We start from the raw sequence: 27,692 nt of genomic DNA, 5'->3' as shown, positions 1-27,692 counted from the left end.
AACTGTTCAAAACACACTACGCAATCGCTTTATTAATAATTTAAACGCCCGTGATTTATTGATATTTTTATGATGCTTTATATTACGACTGAATCACGTAATAAATATACGCAGTTTAAATGTAAGTCAAGATCAAGTTAGTAAACATTAAATTTTTATATCGATTTTGCAAAATAAAAAACAATATTTCATCAGAAAAATGGCACAAATGATCCTGAAATACTCTATACCTTTATAATTACCATTAAATATTACATACAGGGTAGTCAAAATTTCTTACATACTTTAAAATACAGTCAAACTTCTGTAACTGACACTTCAATAACTTAAAATCTTCTTTGTGTTCGATTTACATTATAAATTGTTTATAATTCGAATTTCCATTAATTTTCTTCTGAAAAATCAGCTGCAGCGATTGCCATAGGCTCGAATTTTGAAAGGCGACTTTATCATCATAAATTTCTAATTGCGACACTTATAAAAAAACACCAAAAACAACAGACAGGTTAGGAACAGAATGTTGCAATAGGAAAAGGCAACACGAACGAAATACTTATATTATCAGAAATCGTGATCTGAAATTGTAAGGGTGGTTAGCGGATAATAAGTTAATAATAGTAACAGAGGTAGAAGCGATGTCTTGAAAATTACACTTGGGAGGATCGAGCTAGAGAAGTTTGACTGTATATCTACAGATGTCGTCACAGTGCCACTTTTCTGATAAGTGTAAACTAAAAAGCAAATTGTTTCAACGCTTTTTAATAATACTCGACGACTAATTTTAAATTAAAATAGTCTATGTAGTCAGTATATTTATATTATAGTTGAGAGAAATTATAAGTTACTTAGTATCAGTAAGGTGTTTTTTACAGTTACTAATATTTACAAAATTGAGTATTGAGATCATTCCGTTTTGATTTTCCAAGAAATTTAATTTCACACTTTCTGGTTGAAGAAGTAATTGATTCGAAAAGCATGTAATAATAAAACTAATATGGGTACCTACGTTATTGTGTGAGGTGCCTGCTTGAGCGAGATCCTTCGAGGTACTATAGTTGGTAGGCGAAGATCCATTGTTCTTAGGCTTAAGCAAGCCCCTAAAATTAACAGTTTCATAACTGGGTGGTTCGGTACGAGTGCCGGCTCGTTTTAATCGAATGTTGAAGTGTTTCCTCCATTCTATTGACGCCGTACTCTCGCATGTCAGGTTTAAGCGTAAAACATCATGATCTTCAGAAAGAGTCAAGTTGTACAACGATTGACCCATCAGATCGGTCTGTAACCAAGGATTTTGTTTTACAGGCAGGATGAAGTGTATAGCATAGCTGTACATTTTAAAAGTAACCACCTTATTTTAAATTTATACAAATGTGAGGGGAAGGGAGTGTCTACTTCCTTTTCTTGAGGATTTAGGTACTGCCCCATTGAGTAAAACAGGTGGCTCTGTAAAAATCAATAAGGAAAGAGACAGATGGGATTGTAGGACAAATTCAGAGCCATGAGAGGCTAGTTAGACAACTATCGGAAGCAGAATCAGGAGTAGAGAGCGGCAGAGGAAGATACTGAATATATGCATGTATTAAGTCATATGTACCAGACCATTTAACGTTATAATTAACATATTGCGTGTCATAAAAAAAACATTTCTTGTGAAAATTGTCTGCGAAACTACATTTATCAAGATCACATGATATTAAAATTTGAGAAGTCAATATTTTTATGTGTTACTGATAAAACACTTTAATAAATAGACGTCAATTTTATTCCTATGTACTTAACTGTTAGGTACACATTTCATACGTTATCTACTTAATTAAAAAAAAAAAAAACAATTACTTCAATGAGAATTTGTGTATCTTTCCTGGATTTAATTTAATCGCATACCTAACACAAATTGTCAAACAAAATAGCGTTGCCCAAAAATGTCAACTAAACTTTGTAAACTAACAGTGAAAACTGTAATGCTACTTGCCTGCTATTTAGCGTTTTGTTATTAATTACTGTCCGTGCAAATAAATCGAATGGCGATTTTTTTTCATTAAATAGTTCATACTCACATTGACAGCTTATTTAATTTGTTTTTTATCATTATTTTGTTATTTGCGATACAATTATGTAACAGTTTCACATTATTTAGGTCTCGACCAATGGATAGGTACTATACTTCGTTTAGTTTCTGTAGCAATGTGACCTTCAGTTTGACCGGCGCAAAGTAGAAAAGAACAGCATTAGGCCAGAAAAGAAAAGAGACAACTCTCGACCAAACACTTAACCGGTGAGGAGCGTATAATCCGTACAGTACTGCACGGAAAAATTGATTATTTTATCCACTACAATTGCATTGCTCAAATGTGCTGCTATTGGTACCATTTACTACTGAAAATATCAACGAGATGTTTATTTATATTTGAAGACATATTAAAGGCTTTAACGCTTGTTTTCGACTCGCACTACTATTCATGATTGAACAAAACTTTTGGCAGGTACTGTATGAAAAAGTATGTTTAATGAACAAGAGTCGAGAGTATAATGAGCTTTTTTCTTCCTACCTACGATTTTGCCAGCGCGCATCCAAGACATTGGAAAGGGCCAATCGCTAGAGAAAGTAAATGAAGTATAGTCATGGAATTGTGGACAAAACTGGTATTATCGTTTATCTATAATCTATATTTTAAGGCTTTACCAGTTAGGCCTCTATAAGTAGCCCCACAATTAAAATTTGGTACTTTCTTTGAGCTTTTTTTAATTAAATGTAATACTTTGAAGTACTTTTGGCTCGTTAAGAGTGAAATTTTAGCATAAAACGGACGTTGGGGGGCGAATTTGCATCCCAGTCAGTATGACAGCACATTCTCTGTGATATTTCTTAAATATTAATTATCATCCAATGCGTGTACAGATATATCTACAGACACCATCTCTTTTTGAACAAAACATTCCGCAATTGATTTTATATGCAAAAAATATATAATTAAGTAAATACTCGATAGCTTTGTTAGTGAAAGTTTAACGAATAACAACAATAACCGTTTATCAATTTTTGCGGAAAAAATACGAAAATACATCACTTACAATACAACTGATAAGATAGTATATAACTATAATCTTGATACAATACTATTTAATTTTTTTAAATTCATTATTGATAACATTACGGTTAGTGGACAATGCAATTGAAATTGATCGTGATTCTGTGGAAGTTATGGTAATTGTTCAGAATTGGGTCTTCAGATCAAAATCGCTCCAAAAATTTTTTCATCGTTTTCCGATCTTTCTGAATGATAGACTTAGATATTAGAAGGTGGGCGAGACAGATTTTTATGATTTTTTTTCGACTATTTTTTGAATGATCATTTTTCAAAATTGCCCCAATTCTGGATAATTACCTACATTGGTGACGTCATTGTTTGGTTAGGAAGATTAATGCCCTGCCCTGATATGTTAGAGAATTTTATTTATAGAAAGCATTAGTTTTATACATTTCCTAGTACAAAATCGGAATTTCATACATTCCTAGAATTGGTACTCCAGACCAAAATTACTCCACAATTTTTTTCATCGATTTCAGGCCATTTCTGAGCGTTCAATTATTATATTTGAGGCGGGGAAGACACTCCTTCACCTTCTAATATCTAATTCTATTACGTAAAATTCTGGACAATTACGAAGTATAACAGTAGAAGAACGTAAGAATCGTGAAAAACAGGCGGTATTAAAATATAAAATTTCAAAGTAATTCTGTAGTTTACAAAATATAAAAAATACTGAATAATAACAAACGGAATTTACCTGCATATGTCCCAACAATTGTTCAACCCCACTTGACACAAACACAATCGACCCTCTTGAAGTGACCACCAACAAAAATCCGTTCAACTGTTCGTAAACTAGTTGATCGAGAGAAGATTGGTCAATTTTTGGAAATTCTTTTTCTTTGTTACCATTGGTCAGTGCTGAAACAAAAGAATTTCTTGTAAGATTTTTTAAAGCACACTAAACAGTACCTATTTCCGGTTTTGATATTTTTAAATCATTTACTACACCAACGTAATTTTAATCGGAAAGAAAAAGGTTCGATCAGGTTAAACATTTTCATTGTGCATAAGAAGTATTGTTTTTATAAAAGATAAAAAAAACAGAAAATGCCGTGTTCATGTATTTTACTGATAAAATCGGTTAACTACACAAAAGAAATTGTAGAACAGATAAAAAATAACAAATACAATCATGCGATAAATTTGTTTAACTTCGAAAACATGTTTGCTTGAAAGGTTCCACTAGTACTCCAAAAATGACGGATAGCAAAAAAAAAATGCTACCTAATTGTAAGCATTAAAATAACTACAATTCTAGATATACATATATCCAATTTATTGGAATCATTTAAAAGAAAATTAAACTTTAAAACCATTGAGTAAAGCAGTGGGACTGTGGAAAAATATTTGGAGAGTCGCAGAACAATTGATTACAGATGAATCAAAATACAATATATTTCATATTTTGTTCAAAGATATGCCATAGATAAGTTATTAATCATTATTGATAATAAAAATAAATCTGCTGTTAGTCAAAATTATGTTTGCTTTGATGCAAGTAAACAACAGCAATTAACTCCCTTTGAATTTAAATCAACATTTATTTTAATATATACATAAATGTTCAAAGGCGGAAGCGGGTCCTTCGGAGGTTTTATGTGCACAAGAGGATTTCCAACTAAAAAGTATGAGAAGCACTTTTCTAAAGATTCCATTGTGGTTTCAGTATTTTTAATATTTCTGGAAATGATTCCCAATCGTACAATGCATTAATCAAAATGAAAACGAGAGATTAGCGCCATTTTTATTTAAATTAAAATTAAGGGAAAGCCAGGAATTGATCTCGTCCGAACGTTTTTATACATCTGTTATAGTGTGTGAAATGGTTATAATAATAACGAAAACAGGAACAAAGATATCAAAAAGGACAAAACTGTAAAATCAAAGAACACTTCGAAGAGGACCCGGCATTCATGGATTTTACCGTTCGGAGAGGACAGAAAGGGCAGAAGCTTTTGGGATATGGAAGGAAATTTCTCAAGAATTTCTAAACAAATCACCTGTATCCTGGACTAAGCTAGTACACACTGGTGGAGAATTTAGAACCGAATATAGGGATATTCCATTATTCCATGTAATTATCTAAGGGCAGCATCATTTTTTGAAAAATATCAATTCCAATAAACGCATATTAATGCTTCTACGCTAAATTATGAATTGCCAATCGTGGGGCAGAAAAAAAATTGCCGACAAAAAAATATGTAATTTTTATGTTCGGTGAACATTTTGCCTACCCTGTATGTGCATACATACACAAGATACCAAAGATGTTAAGGTGTTATAAATGCTAGATGTAATCAAATTGAGAAGACAAGTATTCAAATAAATTTTTAATGAATTCTCATTTTAAAAAATTTTTAGATGGTTCAAAACTTTCTGACGGTAGTGTACGTTAGTGTACCTATGTAGCTATATTAACGAAATCTTAAGCCTAATTGCTTCTTTCTTTATTACTTCATTTGAAATAATGTTCACAAAAACATTATTCGAAGCCCTTTGAATTCCATAAAGCCCCTTAAAAAATAGCTTGAAAAACTAAATTCAAAAACCAATTAAAGAAAAAGGTTTGTTAGGCAGAAACGTTATTCGGAACTTTAAAGAAAATATCCAATTTCTAGATTTAAATATGGTTACATAATAGCTTGCAAACTGATGCTTTCTTATAAAATAACGCGTAACTTTAAGTTTTGGCCGCGAATTATAAATGTTTGTTATTTTAAGTTTAAATTGGTACTAAAAGTAAGTATATTCCATAGCTATTTACGCTCATGGTCGTACGTTTTCGCAAAATTAAACATTCGATTACCATTTCGTTCTACTATAGGTTTTGATTCTACATTCGGTTTACTCTTATTATTATCTTATATTATTTGTTAATTGTTAGATACATGTTTGTGGGTATTTATAACTTTTGTGTGTATATGTATTTACGTCTACCCACTACGGTTAATGGTTTTGTATTCTTTGTATTGGGGGTCTCTCCATTAAATAACCACCCTCACCAATGTCCGAAACCACATTAAGTCCCGCTAAAAAAGTCGTTTGAACACTAAACACGGATTTTCAGTGAGAGGGTTGAGTTGAAACGAGCTTATGATGTTTATAAACACTGGAAGTCTGCAAGGTGCCAAAACCATACTAATAAGTTATCGTTAATCAAAACCTGGTATATTACCAACAAGCGACCAAAATTGTAACAAAATACTCTATTCACGGTATCATCATTCGCCTGTAACACCACATTTCGAGCACTTCTAACCTTTTCTTTTCCGCCGAGCCCACTGTCCATGTTATGAACCCGTAAGGCGCCCCGCTCCAAGCATACAACTTTAACACCCTTTTCCGAATTTCTAAATTACCCCTCGCGAGCATAGAAGTGACCTCTTTTTATTGAAGGCGACTCGACTCTACGCTATCCTCTGCTTTATACCTCTACTCCTCATTCCGTCCTGACTTATCTGACTTTCTAGACACCTAAATTCAGCCACTTCTTCTAATTTTTCGTCTCTTATCTTTATATTCGCTCTTTCCCTAATTTTTCTTCCTTTGCATACCAGTATTTTTGTTTCACTTTTATTTATTTTCATACTGTACTGTTTTGCCAATACCGCTCCCCTAAAGAAACAATTGGTGTATCATATCAACATTTTTATTGGACACACTAAAAACTGAGAAAACAAGAACCTACACGATCAACTTTATTTTTCATACGAAACAATTACGATTTTACTTAAATTTGCTAAATGGCGAAGCATATTCTTTAAACTATTATTTAAATAAATTCAGTAATAGCAAAAATATTTTTCGCTGTAATTTAATAAAAAAATATGCACAGACCGGAAAATATTTGGATGTCGTCTCAGCCGCGCCAAAGATCATCAAAATTAAAAGCAATAAAAAATCGTCCTTGAACATAATTACGTAAATATATTGTAGTTTTTGAAACGATACCAAATGCTAAATTTTTTTATGAAAATGAGTTTCTTATAACTGAGCCTTATAGACATTCCAAGTTAAACAAAATAAAAAAATAATAAAAACAGTAATCTTGTCTGAGGAACCCCTGGACTAAATTTAACAATATTTCTTACTTTTTTATTCATATTGACGTCAATTCTCTTCTATTGCATAACCCAAATTATTTTTAATATTACGATTTCAAGACAGTCGCATAGTAATAGTAAGTTAATGTTGACAATATTATTGTAGCAAAAATATTTATAGATCTGCTTCAGTTTGTGATCAGTTTTAGTACTTCATAAATTTATATAAAGGCATTCATCGGAAATTCATCTGTTTTTTATAGTTCTCATATGCCAAATAAATTTTGTTTTTTATGTACTACCATTGTGACGAACTGTAGGCTTACAATTTACAGGTATTTTTCATTTTGTATCTTTTTTTATTTCATTTCTAAAAAGATATAACTATTGGGTTGTTCGGAAAGTCATTTCGTTTTTTCCCGACAGAGGATTTAATTGTATTCTTTTGCACCTAACTTCACATTTAAGCCGTATAATTTTTATATGCTATGAGAGCTCATATAGCAAGGCTTGTGTGTCAAAAATTCCAATTAATTCTACGCAGTAGTTTTTGGTTGGTGCCCTTTTAAATATGGAGAGCGATAAGCAGCATTTTCGACATATCTTACTGTTTTACTACAGAAAGGGTAAAAATGCTGTTCAAGCCAGAAAGAAATTGACTGATGTGTATGGAGAAGGTGTGTTGACAGTACGCCAGTGCCAGAACTGGTTCGCTAAATTTCGATCCGGCAATTTTGATGTCGAAGATGCACCACGTTCGGGAAGGCCGGTTGAAGCTGATAAAGACGCGATAAAGGCATTAGTTGATGTGAACCGGCGAATAACAACACGTGAGATCGGATTGAGGTTAAATTTATCAAATTCAACAGTTTATGACCACTTGAAAGGCCTGGGATTATCCTCGAAGCTCGATGTATGGGTTCCCCATGTTCTCACAGAGAGAAATCTGTGTCGCCGCATTGACGTCTGCGATTCGCTTCTCAAACGTCACGAAAATGATCCGTTTTTGAAGCGCATCATCACTGGGGACGAAAAATGGGTTGTATACAACAACGTCAAACGCAAGAGGTCATGGAGCAAAAAAGATGAACCGGCTCAAACCATTTCCAAAGCCGATATTCACCAAAAAAAGGTGATGCTGTCTGTTTGGTGGGATTTTAAAGGAATCGTTTTTTTTTAGCTTTTACCGGATAACACAACGATTAATTCGGAAGTCTACTGTCATCAGCTGGACAAACTGAATGATGCACTTCAACAGAAAAGGTCAGAACTAATCAACAGGAAAGGTGTAGTGTTTCACCAAGACAACGCGAGACCTCACACAAGTTTGGTCACTCGCCAAAAGCTTTTACAGCTTGAATGGGATACAATGCTACACCCACCATATTCTCCAGACCTGGCACCATCGGATTATTATTTGTTCCGGTCACTCCAAAATTTTTTAGACGGTAAAACCTTCACCTCAAATGAGGAGGTCAAAAACCTCCTCGATCAGTTTTTTGCCAGCAAAGACCAAAAATTTTATGAGCGTGGAATTATGCTACTACCAGAAAGATGGCAAAAGGTGTTGGACCAGAACGGTCAATATATAATTTAATAAAGTATTTGTTTATTATACGAAAACTGTCTTTCATTTCCACAAAAAAAAACGAAATGACTTTCCGAACAACCCTATAGTTCAAAATTTATATCGGATATTAATATAGCAAAAATCCCGTAACTGATGAATGCAGAGATAGAGTTACATTCAGTGGCTTAACTACGAAAACAGGAGGGCCAGATGTGGTGGAAAACCCTCTTCAGATCTCTTGGGATTCTGCTGGGATTTGTAGGTATACAGGGGGACGATATATATATAAAAATTTCCATAAAATTTCACGGTAAAATTTTTAATTTTTGCAGTAAAGTTTGAATTTTTCATTTTGTTTTTAAGAACAGAAATACTTGCCGCGGTAAGTTAGAAAATATACACTTTTTTACACAACAGCGTTATTTACAAAAGATGTCGTCATAATCATATGTCTTTATTTAAAAACAAAACATCCGTATACTGGACGATTTACAATTTGTGTAAAAAACAGTAATTTCATAAACGTTTTTAAAATATTTCTATTATCAATTTGAATAAATGCATTTTAATGACTTATGATAAAAAGCAGATGTAACCTGTTTTAAACACCAAACTATAGGTATAACAAAAATACCAATTTTATCGTGGTTCACGATAAAAAAAAGATAAGACAATGGCTAATTATGAAAGTTCGGCGCACATCACCATTGAGAAGTGTTAGTTCTATCAACTTTACGTACAAAAGTAAATTCCAAAAAAAAAAAAACATTTTTTCAAAAAGAATAGTACAAATAACATTATTTACTATTATGAAATTGCATTTATCTAATTCGTGCCCAGTATTTGTTCACTTAAAAGTTTTATTATTTATTAACAAAATAGAAAATTATGCGAGGTAGAAATATAAATAAAATACATTTTTTATCAATAGCTTGAAAGTGAAACACATTTTCAATTACCACTTCTTTTAATTATCTCCACATTTACAATAACCGATGGAGCCTGATGAATATTAACCTGTCAGGAAATAAAACAATAACATGTACATAAAATAAATTAAATTAAATAATCCTCGATAAATTGTATTTTATTTCACCAAGATCCACTAGTCTTAATATTTAGTTGTTTTAGGCTGGTCTCAGACCTGTACGACATTCGTTTCCAACATTTCTACAACATGTCTGCGACGTGTCGCTTCGTTTGCGTGCTCCAGACCAGAGCCAGGCAAACTCGGCTCTTTTGACTCCAGAGTGCTCCTCAGGTATAGCCAAGGAGCTCCTCATTGATCCTGCGAGTGCGAGCGAGATGATTCTTTTCTTTTCTTATCCCTCCCATTTCGTAGGTGAGTTCCCTCTTCCATAGCCAAACCCAAGTTTATGCCACATTAGCTGCACACCTGTACAACATGTTTCAAAATGTTGTAAACAAAAACTCAAACGCGGGAACCACTTTGGCACGTCATATCGCCGGGTAAAGATGTATTAATATCTGCTGTTATCCGATCATACAAATTAAGCAGATCGTTCAAAGTTACAACAAAAAGTGCCATATTTAACGTATGTTCGACATATTTGCTACGTGTACGACCTGTCGGAAACAAATGTCGTATAGATCTGCAACTGGCCCACTGTTGCCAACCTACTATAGGAAAAAATCCCACGCACAGGTCCAAAAAATTCCATATTTTCTCTAAAAATCCCTCCACGCGCAGGTCCAAAAAGTCCCATATTTTCTATAAAAATCCCTCCAACTTATTACTATTATTATTTTTTAATTCGTTAATTTAATCGTTTATTCGAAGAAAAAATATACAATATTTTTGTAAACATGGACAAATTTTCGATAGTATAATACCGATAATTTTATTGTATGTAATTATCTCGTTTCCCAAAAATGCAGACAAAACCAGGCCTTGGGGGTTTAGATGTTTAGATGTTCGGATTTTCGAATTTTTATTTTTATTAGTTTTAACATCTGTTTCTGATCTGTTGACTGGTCACTTTCAAGATATTTGCTAAAGACCATACAATGATACGAAAACAATATACAATTCAAAAAAGTTCAAGACAATTTATCGTAGGAACTGGCCCAAGAAAAAACATTGAGTGAAGCCTGAAAAGAAATACACGACACGCATCGAATTTGTGTGGGACCGGCTTTAGTAGGTACACTACAATTATAGGTATTTAGATATGTGTATTGAAACTAATTCACTTCCTCCATAAAAATCCCATTAAAGTAAATAGCGAAGCTGAAGTCACATCAACAACTTTAATGGCTAGTATAAATAATAAATTAATAAGACAAATATCGCTAATGCGTAGAAGTGTTAAAAAGTTACATTGATTTACCATTAGCACAAAAATAGTAGATCTATACAAGAAAAAATCACAAACAATTGCTAGTTTTATATTATTGTTTTTGAAATTGTGGATTGAAATAAAATTTTTAAAAACAAAAGAAGATTCTATGTAATTGAATATTAATTTTCGTTAGTGAACTTGAATCTATTTAAATTAATTAAATTAGTTTATTAATATGTCAATGCTGAGCTGACTATTTTAAATTTACGATTAGCTATCGTAATGATGTCTATTCAGACAACAGGATGAGAACTATTAAAATATTTTATAGTAATAGTAAATCAAAATGTATATGAGAGCGTGTAACAACATACATAGTCACGTGATGTTTCAAAAAATTTATACATATACCTGCTAGGTAATTGCCCCATACATAAAATAGTATTTATTTACATCTATTCATGTATTTTTGTTACATCATAACTTCTAGTTGCGTACTTAGTGTATTTTGAAAAATTTTGACTAATTTATGAAATACCAGAAAACAAAATAAGATAACTTAATCCAAAAGAAAAACTTAAGTTTTAGCTGTTTCAAGACGGAAGAAAATAAAAGATTAAGTGTGGAATATTATAGTAACTTTTGGGTGTTTCAAGACGGAAGAGACTAAAAGATAAAGTATGGAATATTACTGCAACTTGTGGGTGTTTGAAGACGGAAGAGAGAAAAGATTAAGTGTGGAATATTACTGCCCCAGCATTTGCCTAGGTGATCCAAGGAAACCACAAAAAACCAGGCCAGAAGGACACGGAATCGAACCACTGAGCAATGGTCAAAACTTGCGGCCCAGTAACCTAATCCAACCCTAATGTATACTTCGTTTAGTTTCCTTAGAGATGTGACCTTCAGTTTGACCAGCGCAAAGTAGGAGAAAACCGCACTAGGCCAAAAAAGGAAGGAGACAACTCTCGGCCGAACTTTTAACCGGCAAGGAGCATATAATCCGTACAGTACTGCACGGAAAAAATGAACATTTTATCCACTACAATTGCATTGCTCAAATGTGCTGTTATTGGTACCATTTACTACTTAAAATATCAACGAGATATTTATTTATATTTGAAGATATATTAAAGGCTTTAACGTTTGTTTTCGACTCGCACTACTATTCATGATTGAACAAAACTTTTGGCAGGTACTGTAGGAAAAAGTATGTTTAATGAACAACAGTCGAAAGTATAATGAGCTGTTTCTCCCTACCTACGATTTTGCCAGCGCGCATCCAAGACATTGGAAGGGAAACATCGCTAGAGAAAGTAAATGAAGTATAACTTTATAGTTGGGACTATCAAAATTGGCAAAATCTGCAATAAATTATCTGTCAGAATAGACGTATCTTCCTTCTTATTTCCACTTGGGAATGGTGTCGTTTGCTGCGTTTTGAATATGCCCTTGTTAAGTTAGAAAATGCTTCATGAGTAGTACAAAGTGAAAAGGGATAAACCAATAATAGTAAGCGGGGCAGGCGGTTAGAGGTAATTAGGTACGCAAAAGATCAGGGTCGGTTTTATAACTGCCTGGTGGGAATTATATCTTCGAACAAGGGTCCTTGCTGTCTTAAATCCCTGAGAATGTTGAACTTTCTTTAAAGTCCGATACTGGCAACATGCTCAAGTTCTGCTCGTCTGTATCTCTTTCTGTTACACATTGATTAGTGTAATGTAATTCCTTTTTTTTATTAGTGTCCGCTGCAATTCCTACCTGACATCTCTTTTCTATGTTTACGATATTCCCTAGGTATAATGTCTGTAGTGAGTAAAAGTAGCCATTCTGTTATTAATCGCTCTAGTCTAGTTAGTAAGTTGACAGAAGAAAGTAGATGTTAACTATACCTGTTTAAAGTAGCCTAACTTAGGTTTCTTTAGATTCTGTTCCAATACCCTATTTTTTTGAGTATAAGTGCTGGAAAAAATTATAATGGTGTGCAGTGTGTCTATAACCATCATAATCATGGTCTCATAGTAATGGATAATATTAAAAAACCCTTAAAAGAACTACAGCTTTATCTTTCATGAATAGGATTAATTTCCCGACGTATGAAAAGTGATCCCTTTTTTAGGCAACCCATGAATTGTCAGCTATAAAAAATGTAATCTTTTATGATATCATGGATCAAAATTTTAATGCCTCACTCTCATACAAAAGCTTCTATAGATTTTGCATTGGCATCATAAAATTTAACAGTGTATTACCGGGATTATAATAATATTTGTTATTCATTTAAGAATGTAGTTCTCAACCTTTCTCTAGGCTGCTTAAGAAAAAAAAAACTGGGCAATCTACAGAAATTATTTACAGAAAAATAACCCGTGCTCTCTTGTCCTATCATATACCTTCCGTTTTTATTACCTTTACGTACTTTATTTGCCTCATAAATCGTATTTTTAGCGTATATATTATAGTTTTTAAGAATCTATTTTGCACTTACATCACGGTAAGTCTCTTCACACAAACAACTAAACGGAATTAAGAAAAATAAACTCATTTCTTTTACTGCAATAGGATCGTTAACAAATTTTAGCATTACCAGCAAAATTCTTAACTACCTACTGAGATATAAGTCCTTGCAGTAGAGTTTTAGAACTAATTATAATTTGCAATCTCAAAGTCAGATTTTATTTCACTTTAATGGATACTAAAATCTGTTAATATAGATTTCTTTTTTACTAAAGCCTTCTCAACTCAAACGATTTCAAAGGCCACTTAGATAACGCGTGACGTTGTCATTACTTCGGATAGACATGTTTTTAAACAATGTATCTAATGCACTTACAAAATTAATAAAAAACTTTATTGTTATGCTAGGTGTGATATAATTTATCTAATAACTTCTCGAATTTCAATTAATAAGATGAATGTCCTTCCTTTCACTCAATTTTTGTAAATATATACTTATATTGTAACTTGTTTTTTTACGTAGATTATTGGTATCAGTTAATAAAACATGTGATGAACTCACCATAAATTTCATCTTAAAAAACAAATGTTTCATAAACATATGTGCAACTAAGGGCACTTAGAACTCATTGTATAAAATATCATGTCGAGAAATTCTTATGCTAACTTTTTAGGAAGACATTTAACAGCGGAAAATATTGAAAATTATTAGGTAGGTATTTGCCACCCAAATTACATCGTTTTTTTTTTTTTTATTAAAAGCTTTGATGAAAATATAAGCATGGATTATTGTTAAATTAGATCGCCCTTGCAAATTCTTATGAGGATTATAAGGTTTTCTTTTATATTATATCTACGAAAGAACATAAATCCAACAATCGATCATCACCACTTAATTCTTGGTTTATTACCTCCCGTGAATTAAAAACTTAAAATCGATAAAATATACGACATCACCACACTTAGAAGATAACTCCTAAATAAATACAACAAGAAACAAAAGCTTCAATATAAATTTATAAAATCAACCTGTAGGCCGTACAATTTGACGTAATGGGGTCGCGTTTTGGCCAGGCTTCTTCACAGAAATTTTTAAAAAAGCTATTTTGCTAAATGAGGAAAAAGATTCAATTTCATTGAAAATCGCTTCTATTTATTTACAATTATTGGCAACCGGGCATACGTGTGTGAGCGGTTTATCGATTCGTTGACTAGCCGCGGGCGCCTTTCTTCAAGTGCGCCGTATCTGTAAACGTGTGTGTCGTACCTGAGTTCCGGGAAAGTAATTAAACAATTCGAAGAAAACGAAACTTTTCCGGACGGCTCGAGAATGTTCCCGAAAGGAGGCAAGGGAGTATATAAAGGAAGAGACGATCGCCGAAGTAGAGTNTGAATAGTGATATATCAACTATAGTGTAAATAAATAGAATAATTCATAACCTAAGTTTAGTAATAATTTAATAGTGTTTTTAAGTTCTTTAATAATTAGTGTAAATAAATAGTTTTTGTCGTTATCAGTCTTAAAAAGTTAATTTGTTAAACCCACGAACAGTATAATATTATCATTGTTGAGTAAATGTATACAAATCGCTATTCTTTCTACTTAAATTTTAGCCTTATTACAACAGTTTCAATAGTAATAACACCAAATCATGAGAACGCCACAAAATCGATAGAACAATATTGACGGAAACGAAACTTTTAAAGGTGACAAGATGCTAAATTCGACGTTAAAAAAAAATAAAAAAAGTTCTTACTTTGGTGTATTAAAAGATGCGTAGCTGTGAGTCGGAGGATGCTTGTTTTGTCCATTTTTCTGGCACTTTTCGCGATCATTGGTACAAGTCGAGCGAGTTCATGAATATAAGATGCCAGTCGATCACGTCTTCTTTTTTCAGCTGTTCTTCTACTTATCCTATTTATGTCTGAAGTTTCCCTGTAATAAAACAAAAAACAATGAATATCAAACGAAGCTACACAAAGTGTACCAGAAAGAGAAATTCGAAAAATTGTGAGCACCAATTCCAACTTCCAAAAACAAGTTTCTTACACGCCATTCTACAAATATTGATTATAAATTTTGATCAAGGCGAGTATTTTGTAAAAAAAAGTTGAAAAAACTGACATCTAACATATGCATTACGTAAGCGCTATGTGTTCACAATATTTTGCAATGCCAATCGGTTGCTACCGATGCTTTTTAACATGGTTGCTATGGGATATAGTCACTAGATGACAGACTAATCGAATACAACTTATACGGTTTTTTGTTTCTCTCTCTCTCTCTCTCTCTCTCTCTGTGTAAGCAGTAAGCAAGAGGGAGGGAGATATCCACTAACACATTCGATTTTTGCCTTCGTTGATGAACCTAGGGACATTTCCCAAGACCTAGGGAATTTAGAGCCGGCATAGGGGAAAGAAGATTTTTATTTCATTTCAAATATAAATTAAGTTTTTTGTCAAATGAAAAAAAGATACCTACACATTCTTTTTTTGCCAAAAGCATCTCTGGAAATATGAGGAAATTTCGGTACAAAAATTTAACAAAAGATTTTAGAAAATACTACAAATGACGCAGTAAACGCCATCTGTAGCACGATGCTACATTTTAGGATTATGTATGCTCCAACAAGGTCCACTTGTGTGGATATCTACCTGTACTGCTGAAAACGAATCCCGGCGTAGCTAACCTCAACGTGACAGGCACGTTACCATAATCGAATAAAATAATTCGAAGTACTGTAGCATCGTACTACAGATGGCGTTTACCACGCCATTTGTGGTATTTTCTAAAACGCGCTGTTAAGACAGCAGGTAAAAGTTGGTCTGTGTTCTGTCGGAGCTGCCTGCGACGCGCTGATGAGATCCAAAAAGATCGAAATCGCGATCCGCGTCTGGCAGTTTCGACAGAATACAGACCACTTCGAATTATTTTTCAAATTTCTTTTTTTACAATTTTATTTTATAAAAGTTGATTTTTATCGATTAAATCCCTAGGATGTTAATAAAAAAAGAAAATAACGAACAAAATTATCAGCTCCTTCGCATTCGTTACTATAACCGAGTTCGACTGGATTTTGTCTATTTCAAACAAGAAGAAAACGAAGAAAACTCATTAAATTGTACGATCTGGAGCTCAAACTTTAATAAAACGCTAATTGCGGCAGTTTTTGTTTTTTTGCCGTGTGAAAATCAAAATAAAAGCACCTTGTGTTCATTAGTGAGTGAATCCATTTAAATTTCCGGGTTCAAAAAGCTTTTGAGGCACACATACATCAAAGTGCACACATATATGATAAGCACAAAAATCAATACGCAACACGTGCTTTGCAAAAAATTGCAAGTAGTTGCAACAACCGGGGATAATGCGTTCATTTGCAACGGTAACCAAGGTAACAAGCTGCCGGAATATGCAAATACTGAATAGAGCCGTTGTTATTGGTAACGAGAGAAATTCGATTTTGTTTGATTTTAATGAAGAACACATAATTTGTACGCGTGTAAGCCAGAGCCAATAACGGAAGTGGAAAATACGAGAGAATAGTGATAAAATCAAATTAAGTTTGTCAGATAAAAATTCCAGATAGAATTAGAAATTAATGTTTTCCGATTTTTTTCCTTCAGTTATCCTATGAGACCTTTTCGCCGTTTGGATCAAAGTTGAAATTTCTAATTATGAAAAAATTGCACAGACTTCTTTATTATGAAATAATTAACGCTTTTCCGCGCGGTGCCGTGTCCGTACCTTGAACGCTGCCTTGATGCTCAGTCGAGCTTTGGACCCGAAATGTAGATTTGCATTCTTTTTTGGACGGCCCCGAACTTGATTTTCTCAAGAGAAGGTTCTAATTTTGTAAGCAAGATACATACGAAACCATTCGTTAGATATTGTAAAATGAGGAGAGAAAAATAGGAGGACAGAGAATTAAGTCAATAAGGCAAAGGAGAAGTAGGATAAGAAGCGAAAAGCTACTTAGAGATATTAGAACAAAAAAAAAAAGAAGTAATTAGGGACAGAGGTAGATCTAGGCAAGACTACACTGTTCATAAATACATAGGGATGCAGAATGTTCTAGTTTTAGGAACATGCGAAAAAGTAAGAGAACAGTGGAAGTCAATTAGGAAATGGAGAAGTAAGATAAAGAATATCCTTTAAGACGTAAAAAGCTACTTGAAAGAGATATTGGAAGCAAAAATGGACGTAATGAGGGGCTGAGGTAGACCTAGATTAGAATACTGTTGGCAAATGGTTAGGGATGCAGCATGTTCTAGTTTTAAGACAATACGAAAAAGTAAGAGAACACAGGATGTTATGGAAATCAATTAGAAAACAGGGAGATAGGATGAAGGATACGATGTGAGACATGAAAAGCTACTTGAGAGAGATATTGGAAGCAAAAATAGAAGTAATGAGGGGCTGAGGTAGACCCAGATTACATTACTGTTCGTAAATGGTTAGGGATGCAGCATGTTCCAGTTTTAAGAAATTGCAAGAAAGTAGGACAACAGAGGGCGCTATGAAGGTCAATAAGAAAAAGAACGGTTAGGATGATGGACAACTTCTAAGGCATTGTGTAATAGTTAAGAGACATGCTAGAAAGAGGGGTAGAAGTTCCTTGACTTAGTGTTAGAGATGCGGAATATCTAGTTTTAAGGAAATGCAGAAAGGTAAGGGGACCGAGGACGTTACGGAGGAAAAGGAGAAGGTTGACTCAGCATAAAGAGTGGAGGTGTGCATCCAGCCAGTCTTCTGGATCTACGATTATGGTAATGTATTTACGTATCTTTTTGTTCCTGAAACGAGCAAATTGCTCTGCTTTTTGTACATTTTTCGTCATTACGCTCGAACGAATAAATGAATACATACAAGAACGAACACATTTTTGAAGTAATTTTCCATTAAAATTACAGACATGATTGGATGTTTCTCTGAAAGAGGAAATTATTGCATTTCTGTTTACAAGAAGACTCTGAATGCTTCATAAATTAGCAGGTGGTGGTTGTATTTGTGACGATTTAATTTTTCGAATGGGCGTAGGGGCAAAGAAGATTTGCCATTAAATCAGCATGAATTAAATAAGACTAGATTTATTAATAGAACAAGATAATACGTACACAATACATCTTAACAAGTAATGACCAAAAACACATCGTTTTCGATCTTAAAATATAAAGACTCTTCAATTTATATCGCATGCTTCGTGCATCTTACGTCATTTCCACACAGCTTCGCTTTTAAGTACAACAAAAAAAATACACTTATTCATAATATTATGGTAAAAACAAACAGATCATCACTATAAAAAAATAATCTGCATTAAGATGTGTAGCGTTAAAAGTATTACAGAAATTAAGCAAAACTGTTTCTAATAGACAGTAATTAATTAAATAACCTTGTACTTAAAACCTCTGAAAACTTTTATATTAATACGTACTGATATTAAAATAAAAAACAAAACATGTTTTGTTTACTGTTAATATCATTTCCAAACTCATAAACATACAATGTATTCTCAAAATGGTTTTAATAGAAGAAATGGTCTTGTTTGGGAATGACAAGAGAGATACTTAAAAGAGTTTCACTTACATCTGCATATATAAAAGAGTCGTTTTTGTTACACTATTTATAACTCAAGAACGGCTGCACCGATCTGGCTGAAAATTGGTGGGGAGGTAGCTTCGAACTGGGAGACGGACAAACAAAACATCAGTCTTGCCGTTAAAAGGTGTTGCAATTTTTGTTTGGGACATACTTTATTTGTGATTGAATTTACTTGAAACTTGGTATATATACTGTTTGATATTATTAATCAAATGAAAAGAGGTTGCAACGTTTCCATGGGGTATATTTTATTTGTACTCGGATTTACTCGAAGGTTGCTCATTGTTGAAATTAAGCAAATACGTGTTTTGGCAATTTTTAAAAATCAACCCTTAAGGATGAAATGTTGTTGCTACGTTTGTATTTGAAATCTACGATGGCGACATTACATGAAATTAAAACGTTATAAAGGTGAATTAGTAGTTAAAAGGTTTTATGGCGAAACAATAATAATTTCTGCGAGCTAAGCCGCGGGGAAAAGCTAGTTTTTTATACGCTAACATAACAGAACATAGGAAAACAAACCATTGAATCGGTCCGAATCTAATCTGGGCCGCCCGTGCAGTGAGAAAAAGCACACTTTTTGTAAATTTACCTGTACCAGATACAGAATTTGCAATGGCACACATTTTTTAATAAAAGCAAAATTTGTATCTTTATACAAATATAAAAAACTGACATTTCTAGGTATTGCAAGGTTAAAAAGATTAGATAAAATACCCACACAAGCATTTAAAATTTAGCGTTTCGGTGTTATCTGTTCCAAATCTGCAAAGTATTTGTATAATTGTTAAATAACTACACTTTACAACCGATAAAATAGATCTCACATATATAGTTTTATTTGGCTTTCGAGTTGACGTACCTTGCAAAACTTGTAAGACAAGTTTTTAAAAACGAACTTTTAAATTTGCACTTAAACTTTAGGTATACCTAATTAGTTTACATATTTTATTAAGGACTATTAATTTAAATCGCTTCTAAAGGCCAATGATGTTCACACTACCACATAAATTAATGCATACCAGTCACTTTTTATTACATACATTATAGAACCAGTTTGCATTTTGTCTCACTATACAATGTATTCTGAACAAACGTTTAGAATAAGAAATAGAAATAAATCGCAAATTAAGGTTAAAGATTTTTCGATGAAAAATAAAATAGAAATGTTGACTTCTCCTGCGCGCTCATTATAAAACAACCAATTAAAACTAGAAAAAAATACCACCTTGCCAGAAGTGTACTTTTTTTTCTCGTGTTTATAGACCCCTGCTGTTGGGGTCAAAAGAGTCTTGTCACAGCCTCTCCTTTCATCATTATAAAGTCGTCAGTCCTAAGACTGGTTGGACACGCACCTCTACTCCTTCCTATCCTGAGCTAACCTTCGCATTTCCTTAAAACTAGAACATAAAACCGTATGCGAGCGTAGAAGTGGCTTCTTTTTATTGAAGGCGACTCGACCCTCCGTTATCCTCTGCTTTATATCCCTACTACTCCTTCCGTCCTGACTTATCTGACTTCCTAGATACCTAAAATCACCACTTCTTCTAATTTTTCGTCTCTTATCTTTATATCCCCTCTTTCCTTACTTTTTCTTCCCTTGCATACAAGTATTTTTGCTGTACTTTTATTTATTTTCATACAATATTTTTTTGTCAATACCGCTTCCATTTTATTTAAAGCTATCTCAAACTTCTCCTTGCTGGATGTTAATACTGCTGTGTCATCTGCAAATCTAAGTATACTAGTCTTTTTCCCCTGCATCTCTCCTTCAGCAGTCATTTTTTTAAACAAATTGAATCACGAACTTACACCAAGTACCTAAACGCCAACTTTGTTTTACTTTTGTTGTAGTTGAGCATGTTAAAAAATATTCGGCAAAGTCAAGGTTTTTAAATATATATTATGAATGCATTCTTTACTAAAACTGTTTTACTATCGTTTTCCTGGCAAGACCAACCATTACATGTTTACATTTTCATGTTAAAATAGCGTACCGTACAATAACAATACGCACATTTTATGATCGTTTTTCGTTCAAAATATGCTTCAAGGCGGTTCCATTGCCTACTCATAATTAAAGCGAAAACGACTTGGATTTCGACCAGATTTTTTTCAGTATCGCACAAGCTATTTATTTACTTACTTCTGCATACAACATAGGTTATCAATCAATTTATATTGACATTGAAACTCTTACGGCCAAATAAACGAAAGTATAAATATGTAATATAAGTATTAAAAACTAAAACCTCTCTGTACACCATTTGTAGTTCTTTTCTTTACCTTAACATTCAAAAACCTTATTTTTTTTATTTATTAATTTACGGGAAAATATAGCTAGCCATCTGTGCACTTTGGGAAAACATTTTGAAAGGTATAATATACCTTCATTAAATCATTAAAGATAAAAAAGATGAAATACAGAGAAAACTCTAAAGTATCGATAATATAATCATAATGTTGTATCGGACAAACATTTATTCAGTTGCAAATTAAATACTCCTTCCTCAACGTAAAAAGATGACTTTGTTGAGTTGGTGGAAAAAATATTATTCAATCCCATGTTGGCTGCATATCACACACCATTTGATTTGTTACTGAAAGCCGGAAGTATAAGTTCCATCGTTGGTCATAACTGTAGAGCATCAGTGTGATTGAAAATGAAATTGGAGTCGTTGATCGCACGCCTCATCAATTTGCAAGGATGGCATATCTATGTCAATTTTGACAAAATAAATAAAAAGAATGAATCAGGGACGTAAACTCCTTGTTGGCATAAGCTAAGGGTAGGTTACATCATTATACATTTTAAGTTCCATATAACGCAAATCGTTTTCACATCTTTAAATGCAAGGAACTTGATCCACCTATACAGGTACGTCTAAGTGCTGAATTGTGATACCATAATCATCATAAGGTCGTCAGTCCTAAAACTGGTTGGACACGCACCTCTACTATGTCTCTGACTAGACCTTTATGCCTGAGAAGGTGTCTTACTAACCTATCTTACCTATTTCTTATTGACTTCCATAGAGTCCTCTGTTCTCCTATTCTTTCTAATACCTCTTCATTTCTAACTTTCTCTATCCACGGTATCTTCATCTTTCGCCGTTAACTAGTGTCCGACCGAAACTGGTTTTTACAACCGAAACCGAAGTTCGGCAACGGTCTCTACCGTTAATACCACATTTCGAACGCTTCTAACTTTTTCTTTTCCGCCGCGCCTACTGTCCAGGTTTCCCATCCGCACCTTTAACAACCTTCCCCGAATTTCTAAATTAACCGTTCGCGAGCATAGAAGTGACTTCTCTTTATTGAAGGTGACACAACCCTGAACTATCCTCTGCTTTATATCCTTCCTCTATTCCTACTGGTACATAATCTATATAAAAAAATATTACAAACGCCCTATTTGTTTTTGCAAATACAATTTTACACTTTGTATCTTTTTTATTCTGTAGGTAAACTAAACTAAAATCAGTTCAATGGACTAAAAACGATTAGCATTTTTGTGAGTAAGCAATGACAGGCAAAGAAAGCCTATGACCTTATCTGGCTAAATAAATGTATCATGAGAGTCGCGCGTCAATTGACAAGGCGCGGGAGCAATGGCTCCCGCGGTAACGCATTTAGCGGAACATCGCAACAATAAGAATAATGACGTTTCGATTAATTTATAATTAGGTATAAAAGTAATTAGAGATAACCAGAACAACCTAAACTACTCATATAAATAAACGGGAATCTAACAAAAAAGATACTTTATGGTCCGGAAAGAGAACCCGGACCATTGGTGTACCAACGAAGGGGATAATAATATACATCATAATATTTTTGTTTATGTTGATTTCTTTACAAGTTTTCACAAACAGTTTTACTAATGATTGTGGAAAAAAACTTGCGAGAAGTTTGCAAAATAGCAATGTAATAAAATTTAGTAACAGTAATCAATCGAGTGCTAAACAAAACAAGTCATCCATAGGCAATTCATAATTTGCAAGTTAAACAAATAATAGGTTACACAAGGTTAACGTAGACTGCCAGGTATATAAAATGTTTTTTACGTCACTGGTACCTCACGTTTAATACAAATAGGTAAAATGCGCAAATGTTTTTTTGTTGGGTTCACCAACTGCCACATTGGAATTTAAGGAAACAATGGCGATTAGCAAGCCACAGCTAAGGACTAAAAATACACAAATTATAATGCACCTTTAAAGAAGGAATCTCACTAACCTTTGATAACGTATTTTGAGACTACACATTATCTATCTATCGTCAAATCAGTTTGTATGGTAACATTCGACTTAGGGGTTTAACGGTTTTGTGGAATCTGTTAATTTTGAGAGGAACAACAAACTCATGGGGCAGATGAGAGATTTTTCACATTACTTTTAGCGTACCGTACAATTTTTGATCACGATTCGGAGTTTATTAGTTCTGCTTGATACGCCACAGCCAACTTCAATAAATCACTGACTAAACCGAAGTTGTTCCATTCAAATAAGATGATATATAACTATTGGTAGAAACACTTTAATTTTTTGAAATATAGTATCAAGTATCCATGAATCCAAAGCATGCCAAAGAATTCATACTTAAATTGTTCTTAATGCGACCCCTTTTGGAGAAATTTTTGTAAGAAGACTCAAACTCAAACACATGGAGGAATCACTTTTTCTTTTCAAATGCACCTTACTCTAAAACTATAATTAGTCTACTTCTAATTATGTATTTATTTTGTGTTTACTATTTAAATACTTTTAAAGTAATTGATTCAGTCTTCTTTTTCATTAGGTTTGTAATCTATTCTTCTGGGGCTACTCATATCTCTTTCCTCTCTTTTAGTATTTGTATTCATTTTAATGAGCTCTGTCATTCATTGAGAGTATGTAGTGCTTCCCTTTGCTTTTCTTAAAAATTTTATTTCAACATTCTGTATGTGTCAGTAGTGCCCATATTTCAATAGTAATATGTCAATATTGGTGACATCACTTTATAGTTTCATTTTTTTTTTAATTGATTGGGTATTAAAAAAATTTTAGTCAAACTTCTACAAATTGTAATCAAAAGCGGCTTTATCATAATCCCATTACAAAAGAAGATAATCCCGTATTAATAATTAAAGATCAATTTAGATATAAATCAATAAAATAATAGAACGCTGTTATCTGCTTTTTTAAACGTTTTTTTTTTAATAATACTAATTGTAAAGTAGTTACTACATACCTGCCCGTGAATAATTTCCGAATCTCATATTCAACAAATTCACAACTATGAGAGGAATGTCCGACATGAGATAAATAAATAATTGAATGAAATATATTAAAATGCTAGACAGGAAGAATTCTATTTTGTTTATTCATTTTGCACACGACTAATAATAACATTTTCAGAAAACAAACCATAAAAAATTGTTTACAATGATATACCTGAATGTTAAACTTCTTGTTATGTAACGCTATTTTCAAAAACGTTAGCTGAAAATAACAAATATCAAACAGACAAAACTATGCTTTTTAGGACTACTTCCGTTATTCAGGACTGGAATTTCTGGCAGATGCAATATCTTTTTTTTTCATAACCTTGTCCTGAAGTTAAATAAATAATTAATTTTGTTAGCCAAATATAACCATGAGCGAATCATTAAGAATCCATAAAAATGTATTCTTATTAATAAAAATTCCTAAAATTCCCATCCCAATATAATGCATTAAAAAAATTTAGACTAAAAGTAGCCATCACTTAAAAACTAATGGGATATTACCTATTATTATATTATTGTACATTATTATTATTCCAAACTCTAAGTCGAAATTCTTCATTTTTCCAAGTTGAGATTTAAGTGCTGGCTTTACATTACTAATTGTCTCTCTAATTTGAATTTCTGTTGATTTTTTTTCAAAATTTTCAAAAAATTAACTGCTGCGAATACCAATTACTGAAGTTTTAAGCGCAATCAGCTTTTATCATAGGAAAAGACAACACAAGCGAAGTAATATATAAGATTGTAACGGTTATTATAGGTGAACTGAACAGCTGTATGTATGCATGCACAAATGATTTCTTTAAAACCCACGTCTCCGATGTTTCTTCCATTCATAAATTTATTTATTTTAATTGATGACCTATCAGTTGATCGTATCAAGTAGCGTTTGAATATTTAACGACGTTGATATACGTAAATAACTATGTATTAATATATAGTAGTAGCAGAGTTTACAACAAGCAAATCAACCAAAAATAAGTTTTTTGTTGCTTTAAACAAAAGGGTTTTATTTATCCACAGATTATGTACTATATAAATATACCTGTAATAAACACCTATTTAAATAAATAATTGAAGCATTTTCAATCTTAATGAGAATGCCAATAGCTACGTATTTTATTACGTTCTTTTTGTTTGAATCGTAGTATTTACTTTGAATAATTCAGAAGATTTTTTTGGTATTTATATGAAAGTTCAAAGTCTAAATTATCTCCAGTTCATTTATACGCGAGTACAGACATTTACATACTCACAATTCCATACACATAATATGATTCATATTAATACTGCTACTGGTCAAATATTTAAAATATATGAAAACAGCTACAAATTGCATACATTTACAACATAAGTACACGTTATTTATGTAAATCTAACTGACACTTTGACACAAAATGAGTTAACAAAATTCAGTTATTACGTATGATTAAAATCGTACGTCGAGATAAATAATATTGCATTACATCGTCTTTATTTTTACAATTACAACTGATTATTATTACCAATTAGCTTTGTTACTCATTTTTAGTATGAAGAAATATTGTACTTACAAAAATTAAACAAAAAATGCAATAGTTTTAATTGATTTAAAAAACGCGAAACTGTCAACATGCAATGCGAAACTTCCAGGTTTATAAATATACCTAATTGTTAACCCAGGAAAAAAAAATAAAATAAATTACAATGAAATAAACCATACACGTAGTTCCTAAAGGATTGAAAAGAAACTAAATAATCTTCCTTTGCACAAGCCTAGTGTCTCGTTGCTTGGTTTCTTTGCCATTTCAATGACAGTTTATTAAACGTATAAAACTTTTCATATGAAAACTACTTATTCTACAAGAAAATCAAGAAGTCAATAACTTATAGAAAATAATATTTTTTAGATGATTATTACTTTAGCATATGTTTTGAAGTGTTTTAGATCATAAAAATTACAAATATCGAAAAGTGTATGTTTTATTTGTCTCTGGATCTATTACTACTTCTCGGAACGCTCTAGCGCTCACGGCGGACCGATTTTACCTCCATTAGAAATCTATGCTGTAACCTAATATCAACGAAATTTTTGCCATAGTCATTACTATATCTTATCTCTCTGACTGTATGACCGAATATTAAAACGTAAACACGTAAATTTCGATTAAACGACAGCATCTTGAATGTCGAAGGGAAAAGTAGACAAAGCGATACTCTAATTCTCTAACTGAAAAGAGCCTCCTTGGGACTCCTTGGAAATGGATAATCTAAAATATTGGATCGATATGGTTTTCCGGGTTCAATGTCATGGTCCATGGAATTTTGAAGCTCCAAATTGACATCAGCATCTGCCAAATCACCACTTATCGTACCTTTAGCAACGAACTACGAAACTCTGAATTACGACAAAAACAACCCGCAAAACAATATCGAATCGATATACGCCAGATGTGTAAAACTGAAAACTACAAGATATTGTAGTGTGCTAATAAATGCCTATAATCCAAAATCCTTAGAAAACAATTCGAAAAACTTCACTTATTAGATGAACCCAAAGCTAAAGAAACTATGGATTCCATTTCTTTCTACTATTACAATGTGTAAAAGATCGGAAACAAAATGCGGTTGTAAATATTTTGATACAAAATGATTGTTGTTGATTTTACATCAATAAAATCATTTGCAACCCTATTTTGGCTTTGACCATTCACGGTAAACAAACTATTATGACATCGGTGCCTTTTTTCCAATTAAAACGGGTGACAAAGGTAAATAAGGAAGAATAGAAGAATTATTTGTCGCTGAACTGAAAAAACAATAACATAAAGATAGAAAAGCTATAATCATTGTAGAATTAACATTCTGGCTATAGGGCCGTGGTCTAAGTGAACTACTGTGTCCAGACGTTTCGTCAGCTACTGCGGCTGACATCCTCAGTGGTAGTGCTGCGTCGACAACGTGAACGTAGATTAAATCTCGAAGTCTCGACAGCGAAGTCGCTGCACTACCACTGAGGATGTCAGCCGCAGTAACTGACGAAACGTCTGGACTCAATAGTTCACTTATAGCCGAATCTTCATTCTACTATGGATTCCGGCCGTGAAAGCCTTTGTTCTTTTATTGCTACAATCATACTTAATCTTCGTGGCTGGTGATATAGTGCCATATACGAGGGTGGATTGATAAGTTTCCGGCCTAACCAAGAGATGACGCCACTAGGCCTACCTTGAGGTGACATTCTATAGTACCATCCTTGGATAGCTTGTAGCTATAGTTTCAGCCCGATCTCCTTGCTAGTGTAGGTTTGACAGCACGCTGAACAAGACGCCTCTGTGGTTTTCGTAAAAATGGAAAAGCAGGAAAATCGT

At 33.0% G+C, this 27,692-nt stretch overlaps 1 protein-coding gene across 2 annotated transcripts in view; it reads right to left on the bottom strand.

The window, feature by feature from the left end:
- LOC108732433 (neuronal PAS domain-containing protein 2) overlaps nt 1–27,692 on the bottom strand; it is a 45,829-nt gene that overhangs the window by 4,751 nt on the left and 13,386 nt on the right. For both annotated transcript variants that reach the window (XM_025981062.1, XM_018463225.2), the window contains exons 2-4: nt 15,226–15,404; nt 3,790–3,953; nt 1,007–1,276 (exon numbers count right to left, since the gene is read on the bottom strand). In XM_025981062.1, coding sequence (XP_025836847.1) covers nt 1,007–1,276; nt 3,790–3,953; nt 15,226–15,404 — 613 coding nt within the window. The remainder of the gene's footprint in view (nt 1–1,006; nt 1,277–3,789; nt 3,954–15,225; nt 15,405–27,692) is intronic.

The sequence above is a fragment of the Agrilus planipennis genome, unplaced genomic scaffold (assembly GCF_000699045.2).
Source record: "Agrilus planipennis isolate EAB-ADULT unplaced genomic scaffold, Apla_2.0 scaffold10, whole genome shotgun sequence".
In the NCBI taxonomy this organism is placed as follows: Eukaryota; Metazoa; Arthropoda; class Insecta; order Coleoptera; family Buprestidae; genus Agrilus; species Agrilus planipennis.
The sequence above is the reverse complement of the archived record's forward strand: the minus strand, read 5'-3'. Positions and strand labels throughout refer to the sequence as shown.